Source organism: Schistocerca serialis, chromosome 4, assembly GCF_023864345.2.
Source record: "Schistocerca serialis cubense isolate TAMUIC-IGC-003099 chromosome 4, iqSchSeri2.2, whole genome shotgun sequence".
NCBI lineage: Eukaryota > Metazoa > Arthropoda > Insecta > Orthoptera > Acrididae > Schistocerca > Schistocerca serialis.
Window position 1 is genome coordinate 386,770,373 of NC_064641.1, and position 12,436 is coordinate 386,782,808.

A 12,436-nucleotide genomic window follows, 5' to 3' on the forward strand; every position below is an offset into this window, starting at 1 on the left:
TGTGTTGTCCGTAGGTTAGTTAGGTTTAAGTAGTTCTAAGTTCTAGGGGACTTATGACCTAAGATGTTGAGTCCCATAGTGCTCAGAGCCATTTGAACCATTTTTTGTGTACGAGAAATCGGTTGGAAACTTTCCTCATGTCAGCACGTTGTAGGTGTCGCCACCCGCGCCAACCTTGTGCGGATGCTCTCAAAAGCTAATCATTTGCATATCACAGCATCTTCTTCCTGTCGGTTAAATTTCGCTTCTGCAGCACGTCATCTTCGTGGTGTAGCAATTTTAATGGCCAGTAGTGTATTTTCGTTGTTTATCTCGAAACTAACATGAGTTCACTAGCTCAGATCTTGATTGCGATCATTCGCCAAACGCAGGAGAGCGCCGCCAGATTGGTGGACGGCGGAAGCCAGCGCCGGCGTCCACGCGGAGTGAGTCGGGGCAGTGCAGTCTGGCCGCCCCTGCGACGTCCTTTGTGGGCGGCGGGCCCCACCAGCTGCGGCGCTCGCTCGGGTTACAACGGCACGACGGCGCGCGCTTCCTGCGCCGGCCCTCCGCCCAGCCGAGGCTCCGCGGCGCGGCTATCGCGCTCCTAATCTGCACTAGCTGGGTGGCCCGCGCTGACGGGAGACCGTTTTGCCACGTCATGCCCACTCCCGCCTGGCACCACACCTGCGAACCCGCGCAGTCTCTCTTTCTTTTTCTTTTTTTTTTTTTTTTAACCGTCCTTGTCGGCTGTTACACTCACGAGATTTTATGTAGAACAGTGCAAAAGGACCTTTTTGTCATGCCGCATTGTTCCTTTCTCGGTTCCGCGGAACTGCGACCCGCTAACCTTCCACACTTTTGTAGTCTCTTCATTTTTCTGTGCAATCCCGTTTCAAAGACGACTCGGGAACTAACACAAGCGCACAGAATTCGCCCGTTAACGTTTACAGTAAAGCCCGCTTGCCTTTTAGTTAGCTCCGACAATTCTTTTTCTCTCGTATCGTAAGTCTGTACAGAATGCTGATGATTTTTTTCTGCTCTCTTTCTCTCTCTATTTGGCTGCTATATATTGTGTTTCTAAAGCTGTAAGACTTAACTCAGCCTCTTTTCTAGCGAAAATGTGCATTTCATCCTTAATGGATTTAATTGCTGCAAATGCAAGTGTTACGTAGGTACTTTAACTTCTATTACTCCGACTTCCACTGCTGCAGTTGTTAACAACTGTAACTCTACGGATGGAAAAGGCTTCCTTTGCAGTCTTTAGTAAGTGAGCGATTAACAGCCGGCTGTTAACGTCTCTTGACGCTGAGAACGTACACCAATGTCCTTGTCGAAATTCTAAATTCAATTCTGTGATCGCTCTGACCACATTTCGGAAGCTCGTATGTTTTTCAATACTGTTAACATCTGCAGCAATTCTTCCTCCGTTATTACTTGAATTTTGTTCATCATGTACGTAGGAACAAATCCATCTTTTGCAAATAAACATTCAGTTGCTAAAGGCGGATTTTTTCTTATCCACACGATAAACATCATTCGTATATTTTAGTTTTTTATGATGTTTCAAAACTAATTCTGAAAAACTTAGTTCTGTAACATGACATAGCTGCAAATGAGCAGTCTCACGTATCACTCATTTATTTTACTAGCTCCTGAGGAGATTCATTTCCTTCCTTCTTACAGCAAAGTGTTTGTTTTAGACTACAGTCGCACTTTATCTTTCTTACAGGCTAACGGTTTCGGTACACAGTACCACACTCGGGCCATCCTATGGTCATACTTTAAGAGCCATGAGCACATATTCGTCTCCCATACCACCATGAGAAACAAGTCTTTTACTGAAAAAGTGTTCATAGTTCTGAACGTACACATTTTACAGCCCTTGTTTATTGCTTTTCTTTTTAATACCATCTGTGGTATCGTCCAAAGATCGCAGCGCCACACCAAAGTCGGCAACGCAAATCGATACCACAGACGTAAGCAACGTCTCGCTTCAGTCTGCAGTGACAAATTTGAAAGGCTGAAGAAGACACGTTCTCTTTCTCAGCACAGCAACGCCCTCGCACAGAGGTCAATGTAGAGTCGGGGGTTAGAAGTTCTCCACCTCAGTTCGTGACCTCAGTTGATGCAGTCAGCATCATCCAGTAGGAACAGCCATAGTGAAGTCTCAGATGTAAATGTCGAAAATTCTACTTCCAGAGAAGTTTGTGATTGTATGCATTTCAATAGTCACTGAAAGTTGTAAATATCTATGCACTCCCCCGGCAAAGGGTTGTACGAAGTTAAATAAATCTTTTCATCAGTCATGTAACAAAGTGAACTACTATTTCATATGTTGCAGCTCGATGAGCCCTCTTCCAAAGCAAAGAAAGAGCGCTCAGTTACGGCCGGACGACTACTCTTTCGTCTCCCATTTCACACCTATCCCTCTCCTTATACCCCATCTAATATCCCCAAACCTTCCCCTCCCCATAAGCCATATGCATTCGGCTGGGAAATCGCCAATTTGACCGACATCATCCAGAAGGACCTGTGCCTGATAAACAGGCATCCAGTTTTTACAGAACGCGACTGGCGTCATATCATCGATGTAACGCCAAGAATCAAACAGAAGAGAAGAAGACGCCTTCCTCCTAAGTTTTCTAGTCTTCTAGCACTCCCAGTAATTCGTTCCTGCTGCTCAGACTAGCCCAATGCCAGGAAACAGTTTCAACCCAGTACCAGAGGAGTAATGTCCAAGGACAACAAACTCCAGAATCTCTAGGGAGGTTGCCATCACCGGAGCAGAGAGATATAGTTTCGTCTGGTCATAGCACTACCTTCTCCAAAAATATGGAAAGCAAAGAGCTTGCAATATCGAAGATAGTCATAGCTCTTAACGTATGCATTTCCAAGTCCGTGTTCACTACTCCTTTTTGCTTCTAATGATCGTCCCTGTCATACCGCTGAAAAATGACTATTCTTCCTGGGACTCCCTCTATACCCTTACCACGTCTGGTAACACCATTAAACATGAACAACACTTATGCACTCTGTTGGCCATACTACCTGTCACAGAGAATTGCAAACATTTACAGCCCGCCGAGGGTGTGTACGCGTACAAAATTACGTTATCATCCGACTGCGTCTTATGGGGGCTTCACCTTTAATATCAAATAATGTGCTAAATTAGCGTTATCTCTCTGCTGCACAGCGTGTAACTTATCCATACTCCCTGGTAATTAAATGACAGGTGTAAAGTAATGTCCTGTAGTTTTCGGGAAAGGCATTTATTCTGAAGAATTTTGTAGCGACAGAATGCGAATAAGTGTGCTACTGGAAGTAATTACGACAAAGAAATACGTTGAGCTAATAACAATCGAAGCTAGAGAAATGTGCGATTGTGTTATTTGATTTTAAGTAGTTAACGAGACGTCATTAATTTTGAACTGAAATTTAGCAAAGCTGTAGTTGTTTACTGAAATAATGCGGTCTCTACCTCGAATGTGAACAAAGGTTATAAAACTGATTATGTTGAGTTAAATGTAAATTTAGATCATAATTAATAAAATTTCTGTGAACGGTGACAATTAATCCACGTGAGAGAGCTCGGTTGAATATGCATAATCTTATAAAATGTTCGAACGTTAATTAATATCACACTGGAAGCTTTGTAACAATTAAAAATCCAGAGTCATTTGCTAATTGTGACACGTAACGTGGCAATGATAAGAAACGATACTGTGTTAAAGTTCCACCAATCATTTATTTTCAATAAACAAAACTCATGGCCAGAAACATAATAAAAGAACACTACTGAACCTGTCACATACAGCAGCAAGTAAAGGGCCAACGCCGAAAGTACGAAAGCCAAGAATCACAATACATGTAGATAAGTACATAAAGTCACACTGTTGAAATAAATTTTGTGCTATAATTTTGCCAGAAATACTGTGACAAATGGTTAATAAGTCTCTTTCTCAAAAAAAGATGTTGATTGTAGTTAAATGTGCACAAGTTAATCTACACTCCAGTTAAATTATGAAGTTGCAGATTTCACTGAGCTAACAAAATTTACTTTCTGGACTTTAATAAATTTAAAATGAATGTAATTTCATTTGTGTGACACTCGGCTATTGCAGTGATACGAAAAGGATAGTGTTATTGGTAGTGATGACTTGGCATAGTTATTAAGACTGACAAAATTTAGAGTTAACAAAACACCTACAATGTTTAGTTGCGGACTCTGATACGGTGGCTCCGCGCGGAATCAGCCGAGCGGTCTGGGGCGCTGCAGACTTGGACTGTGCAGCGTTGCCAGATCGCTCAAAGTGTTGTCAGTCTCATAACTTTTCTCGCCACCTTGTACGTGTAATAATAAGAAAAACAATAATAATAACAATATTATTATTATTATTATTATTATTGTTATACTGTTCAGTCTCTAGTAAAAAAAGATATTTTTTCTTCTATTTGATGTTCCGCATTTTTGTACTAAATATTAATTTATTACCGCGCGGGATTAGCCGAGCGGTCTCAGACGCTGCTGTCATGGACCTTGCGGTTGATCCCGGCGGAGGTTCGAGTCCTCCCTCGGGCATGGGTGTGTGTGTTTGTCCTTAGGATAATTTAGGTGAAGTAGTCTGTAAGCTTAGGGACTGACGACCTTAGCAGTTAAGTCCCATAAGATTTCACACACATTTGAAATTTTTTTTTTGATACGGTGGCAGGCCTTTTGTATTTCTTAACTTCTAGAATGACGGAGTCTTAACTTTTGAGCGGAGATGCTGTACTCGCGGCGTGCTGCAAGGGAGAAAGGCCCTTCTTCTTTTTACGAGCAGAATTAAATACGCTTGGCCGCGCAGTGTTCTTCCATTGATATTCTTAAAACTCTCACCAAACAACTGCTGTACCGTGGTCCCCACTATTGCTCATTATCTTCATCTGCCTTCCTACCATTTTAATTCCGTCAAGTTGACACACTAAGTTTAGCGCGTGCTTTCGCCGTTACTCACGTCCGGTCTCATTGTTAATTTGCAACACTCTGTGTGCACGCTCCCTCATGCCACGGATGTTAGGTCCATGACGAGGTTATTTTTGTCTAGAGACTTATCGTACATAGCAAAAGCCGTGACCTTACAAACGTGTCTACTACATTCCTTTACCACAGTATTACAAATCATTTCCAATAGTTTGCTTTACAGTATTATAGATAATTGGTATTGAAAATAGAACGAAAAATTATACAGGGTGTAACGAGTACAAGTGGCGATATTTTTATTGTGGTACATTAGGAGTAGGTAAACATATCAGTGTGTTGGCTGTTTTTTCCTCTGCGTCGAACAGTCTTCCCACAAACTTTTCAACCTGATGTTTTCTGCACTGCTGTCACTACACCACTAAGTGGAGTACGCCGGTCAGTATAGACTGACCGTTTTGCGTCCAAGGGTCCACACTTTAAAATGTAACCTGCTACCTAGGGGAAAGTAAGCGTTAATGACTTGTCTTTGTCATATGTACGAGGGATATTCGGAAAGTAAGGTCCGATCAGTCGCGAAAAGGAAAGCACAGTGAAAATCAAACACGTTTTACTTACAACATTGTGACACGTAAGGCGGCAATGATAAAAAACGTTACTGTGTTAAAGTTCCACCAACTATTTATTTTCAATAAACAAAACTCATGGCCAAAAACATAATAAAAGAACACTACTGCTTCTCTATGTAGTCGAATCTTAGACATCTGTCGTAGCATTGCACCAACTTTCCTGTACCTTCATCATAGGAGGCAGTCGCCTGTGTTTCCGCCAATTCTCTCCACTGGTCTAAACCTCGTTGTCCATGCCAAGATGTTGTCCTCATAGACAGCGGTTCCTGTGAGCAGAGATTAAACTGAGGGGTGGGGGTGGGGGGGGGGGGGAGCAATTACGAGCTGTATTGTGGTGATCAAACACTGCCGATCGAAAATGCTGCTAGAGCGTCTTCATTGCCCCTGCAGAGTGCAGCCGAGAATTGTTATGAAGAAGGAAACGCATGACAGTTATGTTAAGTGGGCTGCATCATGTCAGGCGAAGAGCCTCATAATTGCTGAGAAACATGTTGTTCTAGGTGTCTTTATGTGCTCAATGAGCGCTCAGAGCTGATAAGAGTAACATGAATTGATCGACGGGCATACTAGAGACGCTGCCCAACAGTTTTTTTGCAAAGCTTCGTCAGACTTTCACTGTCGTTTCCATTTCACGCCCGGTTGGACGTTACTTTCCCAGCAGCCCTCGTACTTGACGGTAATGCTCAAACTAAAAGCGTACGACTTGTAATAGCTATAATTTTAGTCTAAAAATGACGTAAATAGTAATGTAATGTTGTTTAACATACGTCCTCAGTCACCAACAGAAATATCTGCAACTATACCGACTGCATCCCGTATATACACTTCTAACATGAAATTATAAGGGGCGATCAAAAATTTCGGTTTGAGGGCGTTGCGGCAGCGTGTATGCAATGTAGCAATGTAGCGGTTATAGGAGTAGAGAGAAGTAGGCAAGGGATCATGGTGGCACTCGTGTACTTCCAGCGTCCGTGCTGTTAATACGCAAACATAAAATACGGCGACGTTACCAAAAGCGTCCAAAGGACCAACGTACTGTTACTCTTCTCTTGGCTTCCGAGGAACACACATCAGTAGACATAGATGAATGAAGTGTCTGTATGGGTCAGCATGTCTATGTACCCTCAGGTGAAACGTCTGGGAAAACTGGGACAAATGGTTCTGATTGATGATAACGCCAATCGAAGTGGAAGACACTCGAGCACCCTTCCCATAGTCCTGATGTCAGGTTACCTTCCATTAGGAACGTGGGTGCACTCAGCGACGGTGATATGACTTTCAAGTGATAGATCTACCTGTCACACAACTGTGACAGAAACCCGAACAACAGGGGACTGATGCACTAGCATAAGCATTGATACTATGAAATGGTGCATTGATAATTGCTCGACACTAGCCGAAATCTAGATTTGAGAATAAAACCTCCAAGAAAAGGACGACTGACTGATGTTCTCTATCACTTGAAAGTCCATTTGTCTCCCCATGCGATTATCACGCCGTCGGTGCTTTAAACAAGGCCTTGAAGCGTCAACGGTTCCTGTTGGACGACGATGTACAGCAAGAGACGGTGTTTAACCAAATGGGTAACTTCAACCTGGTGACTCGGTTGGACGATTGCTTAAGTCGGTTTTGCCTAATTTGGCATAACGTTCCTGGACTATTCGGTCTTCGAACGGAAGCTTTTTCTCGTCTCTTATACGAGGGGCGTTTGAAAAGTCCGTGCAAAAATAAAAACTACTTACGTGTTTGGGGTAAACCTTTTCTATTTTTCGACATAGTCGCCTTTTAGACTTATACACTTCGTCCAACGCTGTTATAATTTGTTGATCCCTTCCAAATAATAGGAATTGTCCAAGTCTACAAAATAGCTATTAGTTGCTGCAATCACCTCCTCATTTTCATAAAAACTTTGTTCCGCCAGCCATTTCTTCAAACTGGGGAACAAACAGTAGTCCGAGGGAGCCAAGTCTGGAAAATAGAGGGGGATGTGATACGAGTTGGAATCCTATTTCCATTAATTTTGCGACTACGACTGCTGTGATGTGTGCTGGTGCAATGTCGTGATGGAAAATGACTTTTTTTAGGTCCAATCGCCGGCGCTTTTCTTGCAGCTCGGTCTTAAAACGGTCCAGAAACGATGAATAATATGCACCTGTTGTAGTTTCATCGTTTTCCAGATAGTCGATGAGGAGTATCCCTTGCAAATCCCAAAAGACAGTCGCCATAACCTTTCCTGACGAAGGAATGGTCTTCGCCCTTTTTGGTGCCGATTCTCCCTTGGTAGCCCATTGTTTAGATTGTTCTTTGGTCTCAGGAGTATAGTAATGTATCCATGTTTGATCCACAGTGACGAAACGACGCTTTAAGTCCTGCGGATTCTTCGTGAACATTTGCAAACCGTCCTTGCAACACTTCACACGATTCCGTGTTTGGTCAAGCGTGACCAATCACGGAACCCATCTTGCGGATAGCTTTCTCAGGTCCAAATGTTTATGCAAAATATTATGTACCCGTTCATTCGAGATGTCCACAGCACTAGCAATCTCACACACCTTAACTCCTCCGCCCTCCATCACCATATCATGGATTTTATCAATGATTTTTGGACTCGTAACCTCCACAGGGCGTCCAGAACGTTCAGCATCACTTACGCACATATGGCCACTCCGAAAATTTTGAAACCACTTATAAACTGTTCTAATCGAAGGTGCAGAGTCACCATAGCGTTTATCAAGCTTCTGTTAAGACTCCTGAGGCGTTTTGCCTTTCGTAAAGTAATGTGTAATCACCACACTAAATTCTTTTTCGTCCATTTTTTGACAGTCACTCGACTTTCTTGATTCACACGAAAGCCAAACACAAAGAAATAGACAAATATGGCTGAAACTTTGTGTGGGTTTTTTCCAAAGATGCTGCTAACTAAACATGACCTCGATACCGGCCGGTGGTGCCATCTCTTGGACTTTGCACGGGCTTTTCAAACGCCCCTCGTACTTAAAAATAGGAAATAAAAAAAAATGTGAAAAAAAGGAGGCTCTGTGTTGTAATGCTATAAGCGGTAGGTATGAGATACGGTGCGACATGTGAGAGTGTGTGCGGTGTGTTGCAGGCTGGGCCTGATGACGCACTTCGGCGCGCTGGCGGCGGCGGCGTCCGGCCGCAGCCCGTTCGTGGCGGTCTACCCCGGGGGCGGAGGAGGCGGCGGCGCGGCCGGCGACAAGGCGTGCCCCTGGTACGCGGCGTGGTCGCGCGTGCCGCCCCCGCCGGCGTCCATGGGCCTCGAGCGGCCCAGCCCCACCGGTAAGCTACTCCCTTCCCTCTGCCTGTATCGTTGCACAGCCTCCGTAGCCTCGGTCGTTAATTCGCACTGGTGTTCCGGCACTCGACTTACAAGGGTAGATATAATGTCTCAATTATCACCTCGAACAAATCAAGCTGTAGCCTTGAAACTTGCTGGCAGTGTTAATTCTTCTCTACACATTCACCCCTCAAGGCGACACATTTCCTACAGATAGCTAACTTGCTGATACCAGGAAATGTAGAATTTAACCATCCAGAAAATGTCCAATCTTAAGGTAACTTGCCTGTGAAGCTGGACAGAAGATAACTAAAACACGTTCTGCCTTAGTGTGATGAAACCTGTAGGACAATACAATAGAGTTTCTTGCTTATCATTTTGATCTACAATTGCCGGCCGGGGTGGCCGAGCGGTTCTAGGCGCTACAGTCTGGAACCGCGCGACCGCTACGGTCACAGGTTCGAATCCTGCCTCGGGCATGGATGTGTGTGATGTCCTTAGGTTAGTTAGGTTTAAGTAGTTCTAAGTTCTAGGGGACTGATGACCTTAGAAGTTAAGTCCCATAGTGCTCAGAGCCATTTGAACCATTTCATCTACAATTAATCACATTAGTTCTCGCACTGATTATTACATTTTTTTTTTAGATCAGTAAATTACTTTTCTACATGCCGGCCCATACTTGGATTATATGCACTGACTAGCTAACATACATGCTTGGTACTTTAAGCGCACATTAACAGCAGGCCTACCTTAAAAGGTAGAGTACAATCGTGTCGTTACAGCTATAAGTTTTTATTCTAGAAACATTTACATCTGATAATTAAAATTAAGGTTACTTCTTATAATTAATCAATATGTATCCTACTTCCTGTTGACAACACGTCTGTGTGTGAAGTCTATTTTCCTCCAAATAGTTCCCTGAAACATACTAAAAACTTTCGGACCTCTAGTTCAAATAGATATTTTTGCGCATAAAATAAACATGTCACAAAATTTAATACTCAGGAAATTCACCTCAAAGTTACATTTGATCAATGACTCACCTCTGTTGTTCCTCATATATTCTAGATCCACAGTCTTCTTGGCTTTTAATGTTCCTCACCTTCTCTATTCCTCTTATTAGTTTTGCTTGTTATTGTTATTCTGGCGTCTTTAGTTGCCTCAAGGACTTATTTTTCAGCTTTCCCCTCTATGATGCAATCAGTTGCCAACAGCAGGCATAATAAATTTCTAGAAAGAGAAAATGTATGTCCTGTTGAGCTTTTTTAACTGCTATTTTGTTCAAGTAACTCTAAACGTCGATTTAAGATGAAAAGTAAGCAACAGATGTAGTGAACCGGATTCAGAAGCAAGTGACCTTATAATATCCCCATAACCATTGAGGAAATGCTTTCCACGCAATGGCTTCTTAACCCGAGGTGGGAGGACGAATTCTTTAGGTGCCGTGTCAGGAGAATACGAGAGGTGAGGCCAAATTTGATAGTCCAATGAAGCAACATATACAACTGTGTCCAATGTATAGGGCGATCGTAATTAAACTTTTGCTACTTGGAGACTGCTCCCATGAAAAACGAGAGCTCATAGGACAATGAAACTTTCTGCAAACATCTGTAAGGACATGCAGAAGAGAAATAACGAATAAACCGTTGAAAGAAAAACACCTTACTTTCACCAATCGTTTGTTACGTACCATGGGTACTTTACAGATTATGGACATTGCTCAATGTGACGACCAACTGCTTCCACGACAGCCTGGAAATGCAGTAGAGAATGTATTTCACAGCTGTTCTCATCACTTCTCGGCCGGTGGAATGCTCAGCTCATGCGCTGCTTGAAGATCGCACATTGCATCCAGAATTCTCAGCTGTGACAACAGTCACTTCAAGAATTTGTGGCACAACTGACTATCGGCCTCTCACAGGAGCAATTCCCAAATCACCAGTTAATTCGAACTTTCGACGCATGGTCTTTGATGTGTTGGTAACTGTGCCAACATCTTGTAGATATAGGAGGCCGAAATGCACGCTATCTAACGCAGACGGGCGTGAATTTTGGAACTGGATAAGTAGTGAATTCTAACAAGAAAAGTATGCAGCTCCTCGAATACTTATCTTTATTCCATCCTTGTGGTACATCGCTCTTGATAATACAAATAAGACTATCTTCAGATACGGTTAATGGCGCCTTACTAGGTCGTAGCCATGGACTTAGTTGAAGGCAAATGAGAGAAGGCTTCGTCAGTGTAGTCGCTAGCAAAGTCGTCGTACAACTGGGGCGAGTGCTATTCCGTATCTCGAGACCTGCCTTGTGGTGGCGCTCGGTCTGCGATCACACAGTGGCGACACGCGGGTCCGACATGTACTAAATGGACCGCGGCCGATTTAAGCTACCACTTAGCAAGTGTGGTGTCTGGCGGTGACACCACAGTCTTCAATGCCTGTGCCGAAAGAGGACCTCTCCGTATTCATTTTTGCATCGATATTCGCGAAGAGTAGCAGCACTGTTTCTGTTGCTGTTAAAATTTTAAAATACGGTTTTTCAAGTGAAGCCCTGTTCACCTTGTCCAATCCCACGTTAACTGCCTGCAGTTATAATCCGCACCGACGCTTATCTTTCAACCTTACGTCACGTTCACAGTACCGGCTCCTAACGGCAAGTCATGACACAGACACCACTCAAACTAGAGTTGCGTTCTACCGAAACTGCAGTTCGGTAGTTGTAGTACAGTAAATAAATGACGCAGTAAATGGTAGGATTACTGTAAGTATTGGTAGCGTTGGTAAGGAAAGGAACATGAATAAATGTGTAAAAGATAAACTCGTAGTCGACGAATTGTTTTTCGTTTGTTTGGTTGTTTGTTTTGCACATAATTAGAAAAGCACATCATTCAGTGTTAGTCCATTGTGTATTTTATCTCTAAGGAATATAAACTGCATTTTATACCTAATAAAAATTTGTTGATCGCGTAACTTCTGCGCTTTTTTGAAAGCAAAGGAATTGCTTTCGATGCAAGTGCAGTTTACTTACACGGACATGAAATGCATACGTAGTTATTGTTGTTACTTTGTACTCAATAGGACTTTTTTCGTCATGATCAAAGGCAAAAGTTTCCTGTTACTATCGATAAATGCGAAGTTCGTTTATGAGTACCAGAAACATGATTTATATAAGTTTGGCGAAATACTGAAGCGATGTTTGATATATTTTCCTTTTGCTTTTTTTCATTTAGCCTTTTTTTTAGAAGAAACTGTGTTTTCTAGCGCTATATGATAAATCTGTATTGTTTTCATTATTTTTACTACAACATCCATCTGTTTCACGTTACAAATCAACAATGGACGAATAAAACCTGAATTAAACGTTGACAATTCTAATTTTGGTATAAATATGGTACTGTTTATTTTTACGTAACAGACTGGAGGATAACTAAGTAGAATAAAAATGTTCTGTAGGTTCACTCAGCTCACAGACGCTTCACCGCTTCCGGTATCTGATGGAATCTACTAAGACAATAACCGCAACAAAGCGATCGTTATGAGATAAAGCCCAATAGGTATGCAACACATGCAC

The 12,436-nt window shown here is 42.7% G+C and overlaps 1 protein-coding gene across 1 annotated transcript in view; it reads left to right on the forward strand.

Moving 5' to 3' along the window:
- LOC126474481 (homeobox protein HMX3-like) overlaps window positions 1-12,436 on the forward strand; it is a gene marked incomplete at its 3' end in the record, with an annotated part of 184,828 nt that overhangs the window by 148,200 nt on the left and 24,192 nt on the right. The window contains exons 3-4 of the mRNA XM_050101954.1: window positions 372-627; window positions 8,678-8,868. Coding sequence (XP_049957911.1) covers window positions 372-627; window positions 8,678-8,868 — 447 coding nt within the window. The remainder of the gene's footprint in view (window positions 1-371; window positions 628-8,677; window positions 8,869-12,436) is intronic.